Source organism: Trichosurus vulpecula, chromosome 6 (assembly GCF_011100635.1).
Source record: "Trichosurus vulpecula isolate mTriVul1 chromosome 6, mTriVul1.pri, whole genome shotgun sequence".
In the NCBI taxonomy this organism is placed as follows: domain Eukaryota; kingdom Metazoa; phylum Chordata; class Mammalia; order Diprotodontia; family Phalangeridae; genus Trichosurus; species Trichosurus vulpecula.
In genome coordinates, this window is record NC_050578.1 from 7,896,199 (window position 1) to 7,916,599 (window position 20,401).

Sequence of the window (20,401 nt, forward strand, 5' to 3'; positions counted from 1 at the left end):
AGGTTAGGAAGGAGCAAAATATAGTGAGTCTTTCACAACATGAGTATTGTGGAAAGGTTATACATAATGATATGTACATGGCCTATGTTGAATTGCTTGACTTCTTAGGGAGGGTGAGTAGGAAGGGAAGAGGGGAGAGAATTTGGAACTCAAAGTTTTAAAAACAGATGTTCAAAAACAAACAAAAAAAAGTTTTTGCATGCGACTAGAAAATAAGATACACAGGCAATGGGGCGTAGAAATTTATCTTGCCCTACAAGAAAGGAAGGGAAAAGAGGATGGGAGGGGAGTGGGGTGACAGAAGGGAGGGCTGACTGGGGAACAGGGCAACCAGAATATACACCATCTTGGAGTGGGGGTGAGGGTAGAAATGGTGAGAAAATTTGTAATTCAAACTCTTGAGAAAATCAATGCTGAAAACTAAATATATTAAAGAAATTAAATAAAAAAAACCCAAAGAAACAAAAAAACACAGACCCAAAAACCCCCCTGGAAAAATAAAATACAAAAAAAAAACTATACTTCAATCAGCTTTAAGACTCCTTTAGTTATTTCTCTGGAAAAGGATAGCATTTTTCATCATAAGTCCTTCAGAAGATACTGCTGAGAACGGATAAGTCATTCACAGTTGATCATCATATAATAAATATGGCTTTTATTGTATACAATATTCTCCTGGTTCTGCTCACTTCACTTTGCATCAGTCCATGAGTCTCTCCAGGTTTTCCTGAAAGCATCCTGCACATAATTTCTTAAAGCACAAAAGTATTTCATCACAACTATATACCACAACTTGGCAAGCCATTCCCCAATTGATGGGCATCCCCTCTATTTCCAATTCTTTACTAACACTAAAAGAGCAGCTATAAATACTGTGGTACATATAGGCCTTTTCTTTTTTTATCTCTTTGGGATACAGACCTAGCAGTGGTATTGCTAGGTCAAAAGGTATGCATGGTTTCTGAGCCCTTTGGACAGTTTCAAACTGCTGTCCAGAATGGGTGAATCGGTTCACAACTGCCAACGGTGCACTGATGTCTCAATTTTCCCACATTCCTTCTAACATTTACCATTTGCCTTTTCTGTCATATTGGTCAATCTGATAGGTGTGGAGTGGTACCTCAGAGTTGTTTTAATTTGCTTTTCTCTAATCAAAAGTTATTTAGAGCATTTTTTCATATGGCTATGGATAGCTTTGAACAGTTCATCTGAAAATTGCCTGTTCTTCCTAACTTTTGACCATTTGCCAATTGGGGAAGGGCTCTTATCTTTATACATTTGACCCAGTTCTCTATATATTTGAGAAAGGAGGCCTTTATCAGAGAAACTGGCTGTAAATTTTCCCCCCCATTTATGATCATTCACTGAGTATTTCCATCCACCCTATTTTGTCCCCTATTTATCCCACTCTCTCCTTTCACCTTGGCTATCCTCAAAAGAGTTTTGCTTCTGACTACCTCCTCCCCACCTCCATTTGCCCTCCCTTCCATTAGCTTCCCCCACCCTTATCTCTTTCCCCTCCTACTTTCCTGTAAGCTAACATAGATTTATATACCCAATTAAGTGCACATATTATTTGCTTTTTGAGCCAACTCCAATGAGAGTAAGGTTCAAGTGCTCCCACCTACACCCCCCCATCTTCCCCTCCACTGTAAAAACCTCTTTTGTGCCTCTTTAATGTGAAATGATTTACTTCATTCTACCTCTTCCTTTCTCCTTCACCCAGTACATTCTTTTTTCTCACCACTTTTTTTAGATATCATCCCATCACATTCAACTCATACCCTTGGACTCTGTTTATGTCTACTCCTTCTAACTGCCTGAATAATGAGAAAGTTTTTATGTTCCAAGTATGATCTTCTCATGTAGGAATGTAAACAGTTTAACTTTATTGAATCTCTTATGATTTTTCTTTCCTATTTGCCTTTTTATGCTTCTCTTGAGCCTTGTATCTGAAAGTCAAATTTTCTATTCAGCCTTTTCATCAGGAATGCTTGAAAGTCCTCTGTTTCACTGAATGTCCATTTTTCCCCCAAAGGATCATACTCAGTTTTGCTGGGTAGGTGATTCTTGGTTATAATCCTAACTCCTTTGCACTCCAGAATATATATTACAAGCCTTTGATCCTTTAATGTAGAAGCTGTAGAAGTGGTATTTTGACTGTGGCTCCACAATATCTAAATTGTTTCCTTTTGCCTGCTTACAATATTTTCTTCTCTTCTTGTGAGCTCTGGAATTTGGCTATAACATTCATGAGGGTTTTTATTTGGGGATCTCTTTCAGGAGGTGATCAGTGGACCTTTCCCCCCATTTCTATTTTACCCACTGGTTCTAGAATATCAGGGCAGTTTTCCTTAATGAATTCTTGAAAGACGATGACTAAGTTCTTTTTCTGATCATAGCTTCCAGGTGGTACAATAATTCTTAAATTATTTCTCCTTGATCTATTTTCCAAGTTGGTTGTTTTTTCAGTGAGATATTTCACATCTTTTACTATTTTTTCATTCTTTTGATTTTTGTTTTATTGCTTCTTGAAGACCATGGAGTTATTAGCTTCCATTGCCCAATTCCAATTTTTAAAGAAATGTTTTCTTCATCGAGCTTTCTTGTCTTCAGTGAATTCTCCTAGCATTTTTTTCCATGTGGCCAATTCTGCTTTTTAAGTTCTTCTCTTCATTAGGTTTTTATCGCTCTTTTACCATTTGTCCTATTTTGTTTTTAAAGGTGTTATATTTTTCAGTATTTTTTTGTGCCTCCTTTACCAAGCTGTTGGATCTTTTTATATGATTTTCTTGCATCACTGTGATTTGATTTCCCAATTTTTTCCTCTACCTTTTTTATTTGATTCTTTAAAATCTTTCTTGAGCTCCTCCAGGAATTCTTTTTTGGGCCTAAGACCAATTCACATTTTGCTTTGAGCCTTTGGATGTAGCAGTTTTGACTTTGTTGTCTTCTAAGTTTGTTTTGGTCTTCCCTGTCATCATAGTAACTTTCCATAATTAGGTTCTTTTTTTGTCATTTGCTCTTCTTTCCAGCCTATTTCTTGAGTTTTATCTTTACATGTTAAAATTTGGCTCTGCATCTTGGAGTGGGCGGGGGGTGGGGGTGGGGATGGGACATTGTCCCAAGCAACAGGTTTTTTGTGCTGCTATTTTCAAAGTTAGTTTGGGGGGAAGGGGCTGTAAGTTTTCAGTTCTTCAAAGGTGCTAAGATCTACGGAGAAGTATGTTTAGTACTCTCCTGGCCTCTGCTATTGTCTGTGCATGGCCCCAAGCATTCTTTTCCCCCAAGCAAATGTGACCAGGGAATCTACTCCTCTATGCCTACAATTTCTACACATTTTAGTCAATTATATGAAGACAAAGAAGTGGTATATTGTGGAATGTCATTTGTGAAAGCCTGTTTTTTCCCTACAGTTACCCTCGTGGAGGATATCTTCACTGAATTTCATATAATTATCATTACAATTTTATACAAATAGTAGACAATTGGGTTAGCATCGCTGCAGTTCATTCAATAGCCTTGTTTCAGTTTAAGGGTCAAATTCTTTTCTATGCCTTTAATATCTTTCCTTCCTTCAGATAACCTGTAAATTAATCCCTTGATGCCCTCACAACTGCGTCAGCTCTAGCATCAATCTTGCTTCATAAACTCAACTGAATCTTCACTCTTGCAAGGTAATCATTTTACAACTTCCTAACCCAAGATCCCACTCACCCCATTACCTTCTGCAGGCCTTTCCATCTCTCAGCAAACTTCTCAGAGATCCCACCCCCTTACCCTTTCAGCTGTGAATCCTCTCTCATATCTCACTGAAAAGAATTGAGACCATGTCATTCCCCTATTCAATAAACTCCAGTGGCTTCCTATCACCTTCAGGATCAAATATAAAATGCTTTCTTTGACTTTTAAAATCTTCTATAATCTGGCCCCCTCCTACCTTTCCAGTGTTCTTACACATTACTCCTCTCCAAGTATTCCACAATCCAGTGACAATGGCCTCCTGGCTGTCCCTTTAATATGACAATCCATCTCCAAACTGTGGACATTTTCACTGGCTGCCCTCATGCCTGAAACACTCTCATTCCTAATTTCCACCTCCTTGTTTCCCTGGTTTCCTTCAAGTTACAGAAAATAGTCTTACCTCCTAAAATAAGCCTTTCCCAATCCCCCTTAAATGATTAATGTTTGTATATAGTTGTTTGTATGTTTTCCTCCCATTCAACTGTGAAGCTTCTTGAAAGCAAGGATCCTCTTTTGCCTTCTTTTATATCTTCAGCATTTAGGATAATGCCTGGCACAAGTAAGAGCTTAAAAATGTTTTGACCGAAGACTCGGGTTTCTTGTTCATTTGATTAAGAGAACTCAGGATATGGATTAATTCCTTTGCATTCCTTATATAAATCCTACTTGGCAGAAGTGAATGCTTTTAACACATTTTAGTATTTTTACTGTCAATGTTTTATTTAATAATTTTTCATCCATATTAATTAATGCCATTGCTTTTTGGTCGTTTGTCAGCATAAACATTTCCAGATCTGTTGATCAAAATCATAGTTCTTTCTTAGAAAGAATGGCTTCATTTTTGACTTTTAATTGGCAGCCGATAGCACATGATCGAGAACTTAATACTTATTGATCAATTATAATGAACTAGGATATAATTTTTCTAAATACCCAAACGCAACAACATGGAAAGCATTATATAAATACTCTTTATCCTTACATTTGGCAGCAGTCCAGGGAATACATATGATCTATGAAAGTGTGGATAGATTCACTTAGCAATCTAGATGACTGCCTTTTTGAGGGAATAGTTTGTTTATTAATATTTTAATTCTTGAAAATAGTCTGTTTTATAATTTAGATATTTGATATTTTTCTAGATTGTAGAGGTCTTCTTTTAAGCCTTATAAGTTATCAAGATTAAATTTATTTTAATAAGTAAAAAAGTATATTTAATAAATATTTAATAATAATAAAATCAATAAAGATAAACAAACATTTCTAGGTAGAGTATATAGTTATTCTAATACATTTGCCAACTTTACTCCATTTATTTTTTAAAAGGGTTTTCTTTTCTATTTTTAATAGGAAGGCTAAAGGTTGAAGGAAAGGAAGGAGGAGGCATTATCAGTAATAGTGATGCCAAAAAAAAAAGAGCGCTATTAAACATTTTTTAAAATGTGTACGGAATATAGTACAAGGAAGTTCGGAAGGAAGCAAATGTTAAGAAGTCAGGAAACCCAAGAGGAGGCTAGAATATTTAATACTGCGCTAAAAGAGTGAGTCATAATATAAAGCAACTTAAAAAAATAAGAGTAATATGAGATGTCAATTTAGTATAGTCTCCCAAGCATGGTTGCTAGAAATGTCACCATTTTCACATATCCAAAAATAAGAATAAAACAATTTTAGAAGTAAATATACCTAACCAAGACAAAGAAAGAGACCTTATGATATGTGTAGCAGTATTTCACAGGATAAATTGTAAATCAATGAGTACATCTTTATTTACCAAATGGAAGTAATAAATAGAGGCATTATAAGACTAAATTTTAACTATAATATAATAATTATCAGACTAAATATTAACATCCACTTCTTACCTTAACTTCACCACTTCCACTGCAACTTAGAACACTTCTCCATCCTTGTTCCCTGGCCCTATTTCTTCGCTCCATCTTTAAAACAACAACAAAAAAGAGCCATTTCAAGTATTTTATTTAAGAAGCAAATGTTATATAAGAAGTAAAAATGTATTCCTGAAGAAAAAATGTATCACAAAAAATAAAGAAAATTTTATCTTTACCCTTTCCTTCTCTTGTCTTTTCATATGTTCTTGTTTCAATAAACTAATCTGTAACAATTAAAAAACAGTTTCTTTAGACCATTTGAAATATAGTACATTAGCTATATCAGCAAAGCAAGAAAAAAATAAACCTAAGTCTACCTGTTCCTTTTTTTTTTTTTCTTTCTCATGATATTCCAATCTTCTCCTCATTGCTAACTCCTTAAAGGGAAATACAGTATTATTTAGTCACTATAATAATTTCTTTTATATTTTCATCAGGAAAGTTAGTACTCCATTAGTAGAAGCATGCCCAAAGAGGTTTAAGAAACAGTCAAAGGTTTTTGGTGGAAAGAAATAAGGAGGAAAGGTTTTGAGGTTTAATTCTGCACTGTAAGGAGTTTTAGTGGTTTAAAAATTACTTGTATGGCTTGAAAATAAGCAATAGTTGACTTTATACCTCTAACATTTTCCTCCTTTCTTCTCCAGGATTCACCTTCTTCAATGGAGTTTGTTGGGCCTGGACAAAAAGTGAAGCTAAAAATTAGATTAAGAGTATGAACCACACATCTTAGTAAACTCCAAAATAAAAGGAAAACCAGAAGAAAAAATGCCAAAATCAACTTCGATAAAATTCTCTTCACAATGTAATTTTCTTCAACTGAACTTAATATATTTTCTGTGGATCAGAAAAAGACAATTAGATGCCAAAAGCTTTGAAAAAGTTATTTCCTGATGAACAGATTCTGGGCAGATGGTGGTGTAGGTCAGAAAATTTCAAGTTCTCAAGATTTTCCCCCACAAAAGAATGCCTCAGGGCAAACATAAAGGGGGAAAAGTAAACAAGAGTAGGGATGTTACAGAGGTCCTCCTGGGACAATTAGGGAAGAAATAGAAGATTGGGGAAGAAAAATCCCAGGAACAGGTTTGGTCCCTGTGAAGAGTAAACACCTCTAGGCTGGGTCCATTTAAATAGCAAGTTGTAAGTGTTGGGAGGCTGCTTCAGCCCAAGCCACAGGAACTTTTACCCTAGGGACAGTGAGGGGATTAGGGGATTTGGGCATGTGAGCTAGGGAAGATCAAGGGAACCTCTGATGACAAGGAATGTCAGACTCAGCTGTGCTATCGAGACATGGTCCAGGCGAAATGGAACCAGCACATGCCCAGTGGGTGAGTGCAGAAGGGGACACCACTGTTTGTAGACACTTACTGGAGGGAAGAGGTCTTGGTTTCAGTTCCAGGCCAGAGGGGAGAACTGAAGGAGGATCTGAAGCCAGAGGCACCATCCTCATATCCCAGGACTAAAGGTAATTACAAAAACTAAGCTACTACAAATTAAAAAAAAAAAATGAAAGGCAAAGGAGAAGGAATGCAACCACAGGGAATTACTATGGGAATAGAGAAGACCAGGGTTCATCTTCACAGGAGGATATTAACCCAAAGAGTAATGTCAAATGGTCACCTGCCCAAAAAGAACTTAAAAAAGACTTAAAAAATCAAATGAAAGACTGAGGAAAAACTTTAAAAAAAAAGTCTAAGAAAAACAAGAGGATTATGAAAAGAAATACAACCAATTAGAAAAGGAGATTCAGAATCCTAAGGATGAAAATGATTCGAGTGGCAGAGCCAAGATGGGAATAAAAGCAAGGACTTGCTTGAGCTCTCCCCCAAACCCTTCCAAAAATGATTCTAAACAAATTCTAGGACTACAGAACCCACAAAATGACAGAGTGAAACAAATCTCCAGCCCAAGACAACCTGAAAGGCTGACAGGAAGGGTCTACATCACACCAGGATGGGAGCAGAGTGCAGTCAGATGTGGGCCACACGGGCACAGACCTGGCCAGAGCAGGCCTCAGGGGAGTGAATCCCTGGCAGCTGCGGTGGTTTCGAAACTTGTCAACCCACAAACGCCAAGACAGAGCAGAAGGTCAGTGGGGAAACTTTGCTGGACCTGGGTGAGAGTAGAGTGTGGTCCAGCCTCAGCCCCTGGGTGGCAGACATGTTGGTGGCGGCGGCGGCAGCAGTAGTAGTACTAGCTGCTTCCGAAAAAGATCCAGGACCACAATGTGGGTGGGATCAAGTGGCTGATCAGAGGGTGAATGTAGGGATCTCTTTGCTGGTGCTGAGGCAGGGTTCTCTTGCTTTGTCCTGCTTGGATCTGTGTCACAGTCCTAGGTGGCAATCCTGGGGGGAAGAGGAGCACTGGCGTGGTAGAACTTGTGGTGGTTGTGGAGACGGAATCCTCACAATCCCAAGTCAGAAAAGAGTGCTTGTGGTCACTCAAAAAACACAGCACAGGCCAGGAGAGGAGGAAACACCTCTCCTTTGATCACACCACCTTAGAAGGACTGAAAATTTGCAAAGTTCCTACATCCAAAGCCTCCAAGAAAAATATGAATTGGTTTTAGGCCATGGAAGAGCTCCAAAAGGATTTGGAAAATCATGTAAGAGAAGTAGAGGAAAAATTGAGAAGAGAAATGAGAGTGATGCAAGAAAATCATGAAAAATGAGTCAACAACTTGCTAAAGGACACACAAGAAAATATTGCAGAAAATAACACCTTAAAAAAATAGACTAACTCAAATGGCAAAAGGGGTCCAAAAAGCCAATGAGGAAAAGAATGCCTTGAAAAGCAGAATTGGCCAAATGGAAAAGGAGGCCTAAAAGATCACTGAAGAAATTAATTCCTGGAAAATTAGAATAGAGCAAATGGAAGCTAATGGCTTTATGAGAAATCAAGAAATTACAAAACAGAACCAAAAGAATGAAAAAATAGAAGACAATGTGAAATATCTCAATGAACAAACACCTGACCTGGAAAATAGATGCAGGAGAGATAATTTAAAAATTACTGGACTACCTAAAAGCCATGATCAAAAAAAGAGCCTAGACATCATCTTTCAAGAAATTATCTTTTTTTAAAGATTTGTTTGGTTTTTTTTTGGAGGGGGGAAGGCAGGGCAATTGGGGTTAAGTGACTTGCCCAAAGTCACACAGCCAGTAAGTGTGTTGTTTCAGAGGCCGAATTTGAACTCAGGTTCTCCTGACTCCAGGGTTGTGCTCTACTCACTGTGCCACCTACCTGCCCCCTAATTTATTTATTTTTAGTTTCCAACATTCATTTCCACAAGATTTTGAGTTACAAATTTTCTCCCCATCTCTACCCTCCCTCCCACCCCAAGATGGCATGCATTCTGATTGCCCCTTCCCCCAGTGTGTCCTCCCTTCTATCACCCCAATTCCCCTGCCTTATCCCATTCCCCTTTTCTTGTAGCACCAGAGATATTTCTATACCCCATTGCCTGTATATCTTATTTCCCAGCTGAATGTAAACACTATTTTAAACATTTGTTTTTAGAACTTTGAGTTCCAAATTATCTCCCTTCTTCCCTCCTCACCCACCCTCCTCAAGAAGGCAAGCAATTCAATGTAGATTATACATGTATCATTATGCAAAACATGTCCATAATAGTCACGTAGTGAAAGGCTAACTGCATTTCCCTCCATCCTATCCCAACCCCCATTCATTCAATTTTCTCATTTGACCCTGTCCCTTTACAAAAGTGTTTGTTTTTGACTACCCCCTCCCCCAATCTGCCCTCTCTTCTATCACCCTACCGTTAACCCTTTCCCCCCTACTTTCCTGTAGGATAAGATACCCAATTAAGTGTGTATGTTATTCTCTCCTTAAGTGAAATCGGATGACAGCAAGATTCACTCATTCCCTTTCACCTACCCCCTCTTCCTTTCCATTATAACAGCTTTTTCTTACCTCTTTTATGTGAGATAATTTACCTCATTCTATCTCTCCCTTTCTCCTCCCAATATACTCCTCACTCACCTCTTACTTTTTTTAGATATCATGCCTTTACATTCAACTCATCCCATGCCTTGCGTCTATATTTTTATGTGTGTATTCGTGAGAGTGTGTGTGAGAGAGAGTGTGTGTGTGTGTGTGTGTATTCCCTTCAACTACCTTAATACTGAGAAAGGTCTCATGAGTTACCAATATCATCTTTCCGTGTAAGAATGTAAACAAAACAGTTCAACTTTAGTGAGTCCCTTATGATTTCTCTTTCCTGTTTGTCTTTTCATGCTTCTCTTGATTCCTGTATTTGAAAATCAGATTTTCTATTCAGCTCTGGTCTGTTCACTGAGAAAGCTTGAAAGTCCTCTATTTTGTTGAAAATCCATATTTTGCCTTGAAGCATTATACTCAGTTTTGCTGGGTAGGTGACTCTTGGTTTTAATCCTAGCTCCACTGACCTCTGGAATATCATATTCCAAGCCCTTCGATCTCTTAATGTAGAAGCTGCTAAATCTTGTATTGTCCTGATTGTGTTTCCACACTACTTGAATTGTTTCTTTCAGGCTGCATGAAATATTTTCTCCTTGACCTGGGAACTCTGGAATTTGGCTACAATATTCCTAGGAGTTCTCCTTTTGGGATCTTTTTCAAGAGTTGATTGGTGAATTCTTTCAATTTCTATGTTCCCCTTTGGTTCTAGAATATCAGGGCAGTTTTCGCTGATATTTCTTGAAAGATGATGTCTAGGCTCTTTCATGGCTTTCAGGTAGTCCAGTAATTTTTAAATTATCTCTCCTGGATCTATTTTCCAGGTCAGGTGTTTGTTCATTGAGATATTTCACACTGTCTTCTATTTTTTTCATTCTTTTGGTTCTGTTTTATAATTTCTAGATTCTTCAGAGAGTCATTAGATTCCATTTGCTCCATTCTAATTTTCCAGGAATTATTTTCTTCAGTGATCTTTTAGACCTCCTTTTTCATTTGGCCAATTCTGCTTTTTATGGCATTTTTCTCCTCACTGGCTTTTTGGAGCTCTCTTGCCATTTTTTAAGGTGTTATTTTCTTCTTTTTTTGGGTCTCCATTAGCAAGCTGTTGACTTGTTTTTCATGATTTTCTTGCATCACTCTCATTTCTCTTCTCAATTTTTCTTCTACTTCTCTTACTTGATTTTTCCAAATCCTTTTTGAGCTCTTCCATGCCCTAAGACATTTTTCTTGGAGGCTTTGAATGTAGGATCTTTGACCTTGTTGTCTTCTTCGGGCTTATGTTTTGATCTTCTTTGTCACCAAAGCAAGATTCCATACTCTGAGTTTTTTATGCTGTCTGCTCATTTTCCTGGCCAATCACTTGACTTTAGAGCTTTTTGTCAAGGTATGACTGCTTCCAGAATGGAGAATGCTCTGTCCCAAGCTTCAGGGGTTTTGTACAGCTGTTTTCAGAGCTACTTCTAGGGCACCTGTAAATTTCCAGTTTTGAGGTGGTATGATCCAATGAGAGGTATTTACTCCTCTCCTTGCCTGTGCTCTGCTCTGTGAGTGATCTCAAGCACTCTTTTCTGCTGTGTAACTACCAGGAGGTCTCCCTCTCCACAGCCACCACAACCTCTGACACACCAGTGCTCCTCCTCAACCTAGGACTGCCACCCAAGACTGTGACCCAGATCCAAGCAGGGCAAAGTAAGAGAACCCTGCACTCCTGCTCTGATCAGCAGCTTGATTCCTCCCACCATCTGTGGGCCTGGAGCTCCAGAAGCAGTGGCTACTGCTGCTGCCATGGCAGCCACCTCTTCCACCCTGGGGCTGCAGCCAAACCATGTCCTTCTTTCACCTAAGTCCAACAGAGTTTTCCCACTGACCTGCTAAGTTGTCTTTGGCCCCTGTGTGTTGAGAAGTCTAGAAACTGCAACAGCTCAGTGATTCAGTTGCCCTGAGGCCTGCTCTGCCCAGTCTGCTCCAGCCTGGTCCCGTGCAGCCCAAGCTGGGTTGTGCTCCACTCATAGCCTGGTGCGAAAGACCTTTCCCATTGACCATCCAGGCCATCTTGGGATGGAGACTTGTTTCACTCTGTCATTTTGTGGGTTCTGTAACTCTAGAATTTGTTTAGAGTCATTTTTTACAGGTGTTTGGAGGGATCTGAGGGAGAGCTCAAGCAAGTCCCTGCTTTCACTCTGCCATCTTGGCTCTGCATCCTCAAGAAATTCACAAGGAAAACTGCCCTGATATTATGGAACCAAAGAGAAAAACAGAAATTCAAAGAATCCACTGATCACCTCCTGAAAGAGATCCCAAAAGGAAAACTCCTAGGAATATTGTAGCCAAATTCTAGAGTTCCCAGGTCAAGGAGAAAATACTGAAAGCAGCCAGAAAGAAACAATCCCAGTATTGTGGAAACACAATCAGGATAACACAAGATCTACCAGCTTTTACACGAAGGGAGTGAAGGACTTGGAATATGATATTCCAGAGGTCAAAGGAGCTAAAACTAAAACCAAGAATCACCTACCCAGCAAAACTGAGTATAATAATTCAGGGGGAAAAAAATGGACATACAATGAAATAGAAGACTTTCAAGCATTCTTGATGAAAAGACCAGAGATGAATAGAAAATCTGATTTTTAAATACAAGAATCAAGAGAAGCATGAAAAGGCAAACAGGAAAGAGAAATCATAAAGGACTTACTAAAGTTGAAGTGTTTACATTCCTACATGGAAAGATGATATTTGTAAACTCATGAGATCTCCCAGTATTAGGGTAGATGAGGGGAATATATATATGTGTGTGTGTGTGTGTGTGTGTGTATGTGGCACAGGGTAAGCTGAATATGAAGGGATATCTAAAAAATAAAATTAAGAGGTGAGAGAGGAATATATTGGGAGAAGGAGAAAGGGAGAGATAGAATAGGGTAAATTATCTCACAAAATTGAGGCAAGAAAAAGCTGTTATAATGGAGGGGAAAAGGGGGGAAGTGAAAGGGAATGAGTGAACCTTACCCTCATTAGATATGGCTTAAGGAGGGAATAACATACACACTCAACAAGGTATCTTACCCTACAGAAAAGTAGGGGGGAAGGAGATAGGGAGGGGGAATGTAATGTTAATGCAATTTGAAGATCTTCCCCGTCCCTTAATAGGCCCATGTGACCTGCTTTGAACCTGAGTCACATGAGTCTGGGCCATGAGGATTACGATGCCCTCCGGCCCTGAAGAAGGGCATATATACTCTGAGGTTAGCATTTTGCTTTTGGGGCTCAGTCACTGGAAAAGTATTCATGTGATTTAGCCAGATGAAAATCTGGGTAACCATTAAAAAGCACCCCTGGCTTTGAAAAACCCAGATGTGCTTCTCTCTCTGCTAACTATGTATGTATTGCTTTTGGTCAGAGTGTTGGAAACACTGTCTGCTGGTCTTTGCTGTTTGTATTTGCTCTGTTTACATAATTTCTGCTTGTATTTCTTTGAAGTTCAGGGTGCTGGCTTTATCCCTGAACTAAGTGAATAAGACACACACACACACACACACACACACACACACACACACACACGTCCTTTAAGTTGCTTTCCTTTAGAAAATCATATCAAAGTGCTAGCAGCACTCCTTTGTCCTAGTGTTATTGGTCTTACACTCCCACAGCAGCTGCAAGAAGCATTGTTGTTACAGGGGATAATACAAAGGAGGGCAGATTGGGGGAGGGGATAGTCAGAACCAAACACTTTTGAAAAGGGACAGGGTCAAAGGAGGAAATAGAATAAATGGGGGCAGGGATAGGAAGGAGGGAAATACAGTCTTCCACAATATGACTATTATGGAAATGTTTTGCATAACTACACGTGTATAACCTATATTGAATTGCTTGCCTTCTCAATGAGAGTAGATGGGGAGAGAAGAAGGAAGAGAATCTAGAACTCAAAGTTTTAAAAAGAAATGTTAAAAATTGTTTTTACATGCAACTGAGAAATAAGATATACAGGCAATAGGTATAGAAATCTATTTTGCCCTACAAGAAAGTAAGGGGAAAGGGGACAGGGTGGGGGGTGATAGAAGGGAGGGCAGACTGGGGGAAGGGGTAATCAGAACGGATGCCATCTTGGGATGGGGGGTAGTGGAGAGAAGGGGAGAAAATTTGTAACTCAAAATCTTGTGAAAATGAATGTTGAAAACTAAAACTAAATAAATTAATTTAAAAAAAAAAGAAAATGACTCTTTGAAAATCAGAATTGGGCAAGAGGTAGCCAGCAAAGTTATAACAGATCAAGTAACAATAAAACAAAATACAAAGAATGAAAAAATAGAAGAGAATGTAAAATATCTCATAAGAAAAACAACTGATCTGGAGAAGAGATGTAGAAGAAAGAACATAAGAATAATTGGACTACTTGAAAGCTATGATCAAAAAAAAGAATCTTGATACAATAATACAAGAAATAATTAAAGAAAATTGTCCTAAAGCGTTAGAACAAGAGGGGAAAGTAGAAATAGAAAAAAATCCACTGATCACCACTTGAAAGAGATCCCATGAGAAAAACCCACAGGATATTATAGTCAAATTCTGAAACCGCCAGCTCAAGGATAAAATATTACAAGCAACAAGAAAAAAAATTTAAATATGGCAGTGCCACAATTAGAATCAGAAAAGACCTAGCAGTGGCAACACTATAAGACTGCAGGTCTTGGAACACTATATATCGAAGAGCAAAAGAACTGGGGCTACAGCCCTATATATATCATGCCCAGAAAAGCTACGCCTAATACTGAATAAAAAAAATGAATGTTTAATGAATTGTCAGAGTATTAGGACTTTGTTAAAACAAAACAATCTGAACTTAACAGAAAATTTGATGTAGAAGAGCCAAGAGAAATATAAGATACATACTAAAGACTAATTACAAGGGACTCAATAAGGACAGACTGTTTACCTTCAATGTATGCAAAATGTAAAATTTATGTCTAAGATCATTATTAGTAATTGTGTAGTTCATAAAAAAGACTGGCGTAGTCCTAAGTATGATATGACTTTAAAAAGTAAAGCTGTTTAGGAAGAGCTAAAAATAAGTGATTATCTTATACAAATGACGTGTAAGAAATAGAACCAACAAAGAGGAACTGAGATGGGGAGGAGGGCTGTTAGTTCTGGAAACTTACTTTCATCAGGAATGGGTTCAAGAGGGAACAATACATATGTATCTAGAAGACTATAAAAGTCTTTTAAATTGAGAAAGAAATAAAATGCTACGGGGATAGAGACTGGGGAGAGGATAAGGGAAGAATCTCTAGAGGGAAGGGTGAGAGAATAGGTTAAAGGAGAGTGTAGAAGGGTGTTTGGATTAATGGGAATGGGAGGATAAGGGAGGGATCCTTGAGAGAATATAGGAAGGAGCTTTAGAGGGGACGATGAGGGAATAGGTCAAAGCGGGGTAGAGAAGGATATTTAGATTTATGGGAATGGGACGGATTCTTGGAGGAGGCATAGATTAAGTAATAGGAAGGCAAGGTAGCAGGTTGAAGTAAAGTAGAAGAGTCAGGAGGGATAGGAAATAAGAGATATGCACAAAGATAAAAACAAATATCAGGAGTAAAATTTGTTAGGGAATGTATATGTCTATAATATGTATGTATCTATATATAAATATATCCACACTTAATTGTAGCCTTCTGGGAGAGGAAGGGGGGAAAAAGAACAAAGTAAAAAGTGCATAGCAGAGAACAAAAGAAAACTTACAAGGAAGCAAAGAAAAGATGGACAGCTTTCAACATAACATAGTACTTATTATATAGGCCTTCTTGAAATAGAAATATATTGCCATATATTTTGAATCCTCCCTTACATTCTGTTGCGCGCGACATACTTTTTTTTTCTTATTTTGTATTTAAGTTTATTTCTTTTCTCTACTGTGCATTTAAAAAAAAAATTTGAAAATTTATTTCCTAATAGTCAATAAAACTATTTAAAGATGGCAGATTAGAGGCAACCCAGTAGAACTCTCTCAATATTCCTTTCCAAATAACTTCAAAATACTGCCTTAAACCAAAATATTGGAGCAGCAGAGCCAACAAAAAGTCAGGGAGAGGCATTTTTATGGTCTAAGAAAACTTAAGTGGTTGGCACCAGAGATTCGTGACACCAGGGTGGAAGTCTGTCTAAAGACCATCCATGTGGCAGCAACAACAGCAGCAACTTTGGGAGCTCTGAACCCAGAGACGGTAAGGGGTTCAGACAACTTGACAGAGAGAGATCACAGGAGACCCTCTGCTGGCACTAGGTATAGTTGGCACTAAACTGGCAATTCTATTGCACATACACAGTTCTGGGTTGCATTTCTAGGGCAGATAGGAGCCCTGGGGGATGATCACAAAGAGCAGGGGTTCTGGTCGCAAGTCAAAGAGAACACTAGTGCTTTGACCCCAAACAGGGTTATGAAGGACATGATTAAATAATAACAACAAATTTCTAGGCCTCTGCCCTGCTTTAGTCATAACATACTAGAGGTGGTCTCCTCACTGCTGTAGCACCCATGGGACCACCACCATCAGGGCTGTATCATCTATGAGTATCAAACACCAGACTGCAGGCCAGGAGAGTAGTGACCACACCTCTCCCTATATCACCCAATTTTGGAAACACCCAAACTCAGAGACCCACAGAATGAGCTCTGAAAATAGCAGCATGAAAGAGACTAAGATTGGGACAATGCCTCCTCACCCCTAGATGAGCAGAGCCCAATTTTGTTAAGTTCAAAGTCAAGAACTAGGCTGGAAAATATAAGCAAACAATAACAAAAAAAGAATTTGACTATAAAAAGCTACTATACAAGGAAGAACAAGATAAAAACTCAGAAGAAGACTATAAGGTGAAAACAGCTACAAAGCCTCAAAGAAAAATGCTAATTTGACCCAACTCCTACAAGAATTCCTAAGTTAAAGAAAAAAATACAAGTGGTAGAGAAAAAAAATTGGGAAAAGAAATGAGTGGTGCAAGAAAACTACGAAAAGATAATTAACAGCTTGGTAAGAATAGCTGGTGGAGTAGTGAACCGGTCCAAACATTCTGGAGAATAATCTGGAACTATGCACATAGGGCTATAAAACTGTGCCTGCCGTTTGACTGAGCAACACCACTAAGTCTGTATCCCAGAGAGATTAAACAAAAAGGAAATGTGTACAAAATATTTATAGTAGCTGTTTTGTGGTGCCAAAGAAGTGAAAATCAAGGGGATGCTTGTCAATTGGAGAATGGACAAATGAGATGCAGCATATGATTGTGCTGTAGGAAATAAGGAGGGAGGTGTTTCAGAAAACATGACAAGACATCCATGCAAAGTGAAGTGAGAAGAACTGAGAGACCACTACGCACAGTAACGTTGTAATGCTGATCAACTCTGGAAGACTTGGCTACTCCAAACAATACAATGATTTAAGATAATTCCAAAGGGTAGCGGAGGAATCAGAGAATAGAGATGGACTGAGACAGATGGGAATGAGAGTATGGGAAATATACTATTAAGGATATAGGAGTTTCACTCTTTTTTTCCCAAATTTAAAAAGCTACCTGACTGAATCACAGGGACAGATGAGGACAGGAATTTGAAGAGGGAAGGGTCAGTATCACCACCACAGCCCCATATCACACAGGGCTCTATGATGAATCAGTACAGAGCAGGGGCGTCAGTTTCCTTGGTTAGTCTAAACAAACACAGGGGACAGAGGGGTAGAGGCAGCAAGGAATTCCACTTGGATGTATTCAATACTTCAAAAGGACATCTGATCTCACTGATGTGATATTCCTTCCAAATGTGCAGATCAAAAAGCAATGATTCCTCATCCTGCATGGTTCTTGTCCATATCCTCCTGTAAATACCCCATGGAAGGTGCACTCAACATTATGGGGGCCTTACACAAGGTCTTATGACCTTATGTAAATATAATATGTATTCGATATATGTCTATATGGTTTTTGCTTCTTCTTGATATATTAAATGGCCCACCTCCTTTTCCTACTCTACTTCAAACAGTGTCTACCAGAGAATGCTAGGAAGGATCAAGGATCTTAAAGGTCCCCCCAGTCCAATACCTTCCTTTTATAGATGAGAAGCTGGATACTGGAGGTTAGGGAACTTGCTCAAGGTCACATGGGTCATAAATGGCAGAGATGGATTTGAATCCAGGTTCTCTGATTCTAATTCCAGCAATCTTTCAAGGGCAAGCACCAGGCATCTTTCACCATTGCCCACTGAGTACCCTGTAATTTTGAAACCTCAAATTGCAAACTATTAACAATTACATGAACTATCACCATTTTAAGACAAAAAACTCTATCACCTATGGAACACAGCAGTGGTGGTAGTCAGGGTACTCTTTGCAGAATAAGCAAAGAATAAGACTGGACAGGGACCTAGGAAACTTAATTCTAACTCTGTCACATCAAGCAAAAGGTTTTACTAAAATCGCTTAACTTCCAAATTCCTCTAAATTCTCACATCAGTTTTTGGCATTGGGCTATTACGAGCTGGTGAAACCTAGTTTGACAGATGCAGTCCTGGCCTCCAAGATGCATTTTATACTAAGGTCCATCTGACCCAGAGACTGAGCACTGTCCCTTTCGAAGCCTCTTGCTTGCTGCAACAGAGTTAGGGTTAGGTTTCCTGGGTCCCTGGGGCAGCCAGGTGGTGCAGTGGATAGAGCCCTGGGTCTGTAGTCAGGAAGATCTAAGTTCAAATCCAGCCTCAGACACTAGCTGTACGACCCTGGGCAGGTCACTTCATCCTGTTTCAAGCACCAAAAGGTATGTAGAAGACTACAATTCTCTTAACCCCTCCCAAGCTCCATCTAGAAATGGGAGAGGGGGCAAGGAGCAAAGAACATGCTCTCATTTCCACATTTCCCATCCAGAAGACCACAATTTCAAGCTCTCTGGACTTAGCCAAAACTGCAGCAAGGATTAGGGTCTAGATGCATCTCTCCCATCCAGGGCTGGGGCGCTGTAGAGTTTTGTCCTCGAACGGTGTAATGGTCAGTGTTTGCAGGAGGGTGCAAAGTCTGGCTTTAGTACAAAGTTCCTGGAAACAAAGACATCTAGTATATCAGTCCAGCTATGTCCTGTAAGACTGGGGAAAAGAAAAGGGTTCAGGTGTTCTATCAGCTATCTCTAGCAGGTGTCACAGACCAACATTACTGAAGGAGACAAGGTCAGGAAGCCATCATAAACCAGGACTTCTGGCTGGCCAACTCCCAGAGAGGACTGAGAGATCAGTTGTGGCTGTTTTTAGTGCTCTATTCCCACCCTAGGCCCTGCACTGAGGGACCAGAGTGACAATATTCCTACTACTGAAGAGTCAAAAAAAGCTTGAAGAGAAAACTGGGGGACCTTGAGCAGTCATCCCTAGAGGAAAGGTCGAAGGAATGAGTGAAAAGAAGAAAATTTCTAATGCAGTGAGAAAATGTCAAAAAGAAGAACATAATCCTGTAATAATTCCAAGTAGAAAGCCAGGAGAAAAGAAATGGTTTGGTTACAAGAGGAGTTGGAGAAAAAAAACCCAAAAGATAAATATCAAAATTAGACTATAGGGAATAAATTTCAGAAAATGCCTCCCAGAGAGGGAAGGCATTAATATTAATGGAGCTCCAGAAAGGCTTCTTTTAGAAGACAGGACTTTAAGAAAGCCAGGGAAAGTAGGAGGGGAGAGATAAACAGAGAAAGAATTTCAAGAATGGAAAACAGCCCATGAAAATGCTAAATCAGGAGATGGAATATCTTGTTTGGGGGACAATGAGGAGGTCAGTGTCACAGGACTGGAGTATGAGGAGGACAAAAGAGGTAAAAAGACTAGAAAGGTGGGAAGGGGCCAGTTTATAGAGGACTTTAAAAGGCAAACAGGGTTTTATGTTTGATGCTGAAGTAATGGGGAGCCAGTGGAACTTATTGAATAAAGGTGAAATGGTCAGATCTGTACTTCAGAAAAAAATCTATTTTGATAGCTGAGTGAAGAATGCATTTGAGGTGGGAAGAGACTTGGGTCACAGATACCAATCAGAAGGCTACTACAAAATAGTCCAGGTGTGAGATAATTCATCAGCATGGTGGCAGTGTCAGATGAGAGGAGGAAGAGATGTCATAAGATGACAATGACAAAATTTGGCAAGATCTTTCATATGGGGGGGGGTGGAGGGAGAGAGAGTGGGAAGTTGAGGATGACACCCAGGATGGTAACATTCGAATTGTCTCCTATCAAAAATACCTTGGAAAACCAGACAAGGAAGGATATATATTTTTTTAAACTACTGACTCCCTGACAATAATAATCAAACATAATCACCATATATTTCAGAAATAAAAGAAAATAACTGAGAACTAATAGAACCAAAATGAAAATAAAATTCAGAGGACACTGCCAGAAACTACAAATTTAACCCTCAGAAAATGACTGCCAAAACTCCATGAAATCAAAGAAATAATACTCCCCCAAAGAAAAAGATCAAGTACCAAAGAACCAGAGTATTGGTTACACAAGATTATACAGCAAACAGATTAAAAGAAGGGAAAAAAAGTTATTCACTACAATCAAACTGGATTTATACCAAGGATGTAAGTATAGTTAAAAATTATGAAAAAATATAACAAAACCCCCAAATATCCAAAATCACATGATTATATCTAAGTAAGTAAAGGCTCTGACAAAGCACCACACCAATTCATGCAAAAAAAAACAACCAAAAAAAAAAAAAAACACCCCACCAAACTGAAACCTACAGAAAGGCACAGAACCTTAATTTTTTTAAAAAGAAATCTAGGTATAAGTTTAAAAT

The 20,401-nt window shown here is 38.8% G+C and overlaps 1 protein-coding gene across 3 annotated transcripts in view; it reads right to left on the minus strand.

Moving 5' to 3' along the window:
• Positions 1 to 20,401, minus strand: part of NEK1 (NIMA related kinase 1) — a 204,331-nt gene that overhangs the window by 129,882 nt on the left and 54,048 nt on the right. Inside the window, exons 13-16 of one of the 3 annotated variants that reach the window (XM_036762736.1) lie at positions 6,252 to 6,311; positions 5,954 to 6,013; positions 5,813 to 5,860; positions 5,610 to 5,684 (exon numbers count right to left, since the gene is read on the minus strand). In XM_036762736.1, the coding sequence (XP_036618631.1) occupies positions 5,610 to 5,684; positions 5,813 to 5,860; positions 5,954 to 6,013; positions 6,252 to 6,311 (243 nt within the window). The remainder of the gene's footprint in view (positions 1 to 5,609; positions 5,685 to 5,812; positions 5,861 to 5,953; positions 6,014 to 6,251; positions 6,312 to 20,401) is intronic. The other 2 variants (XM_036762737.1, XM_036762738.1) reach the window with 2 other exon arrangements.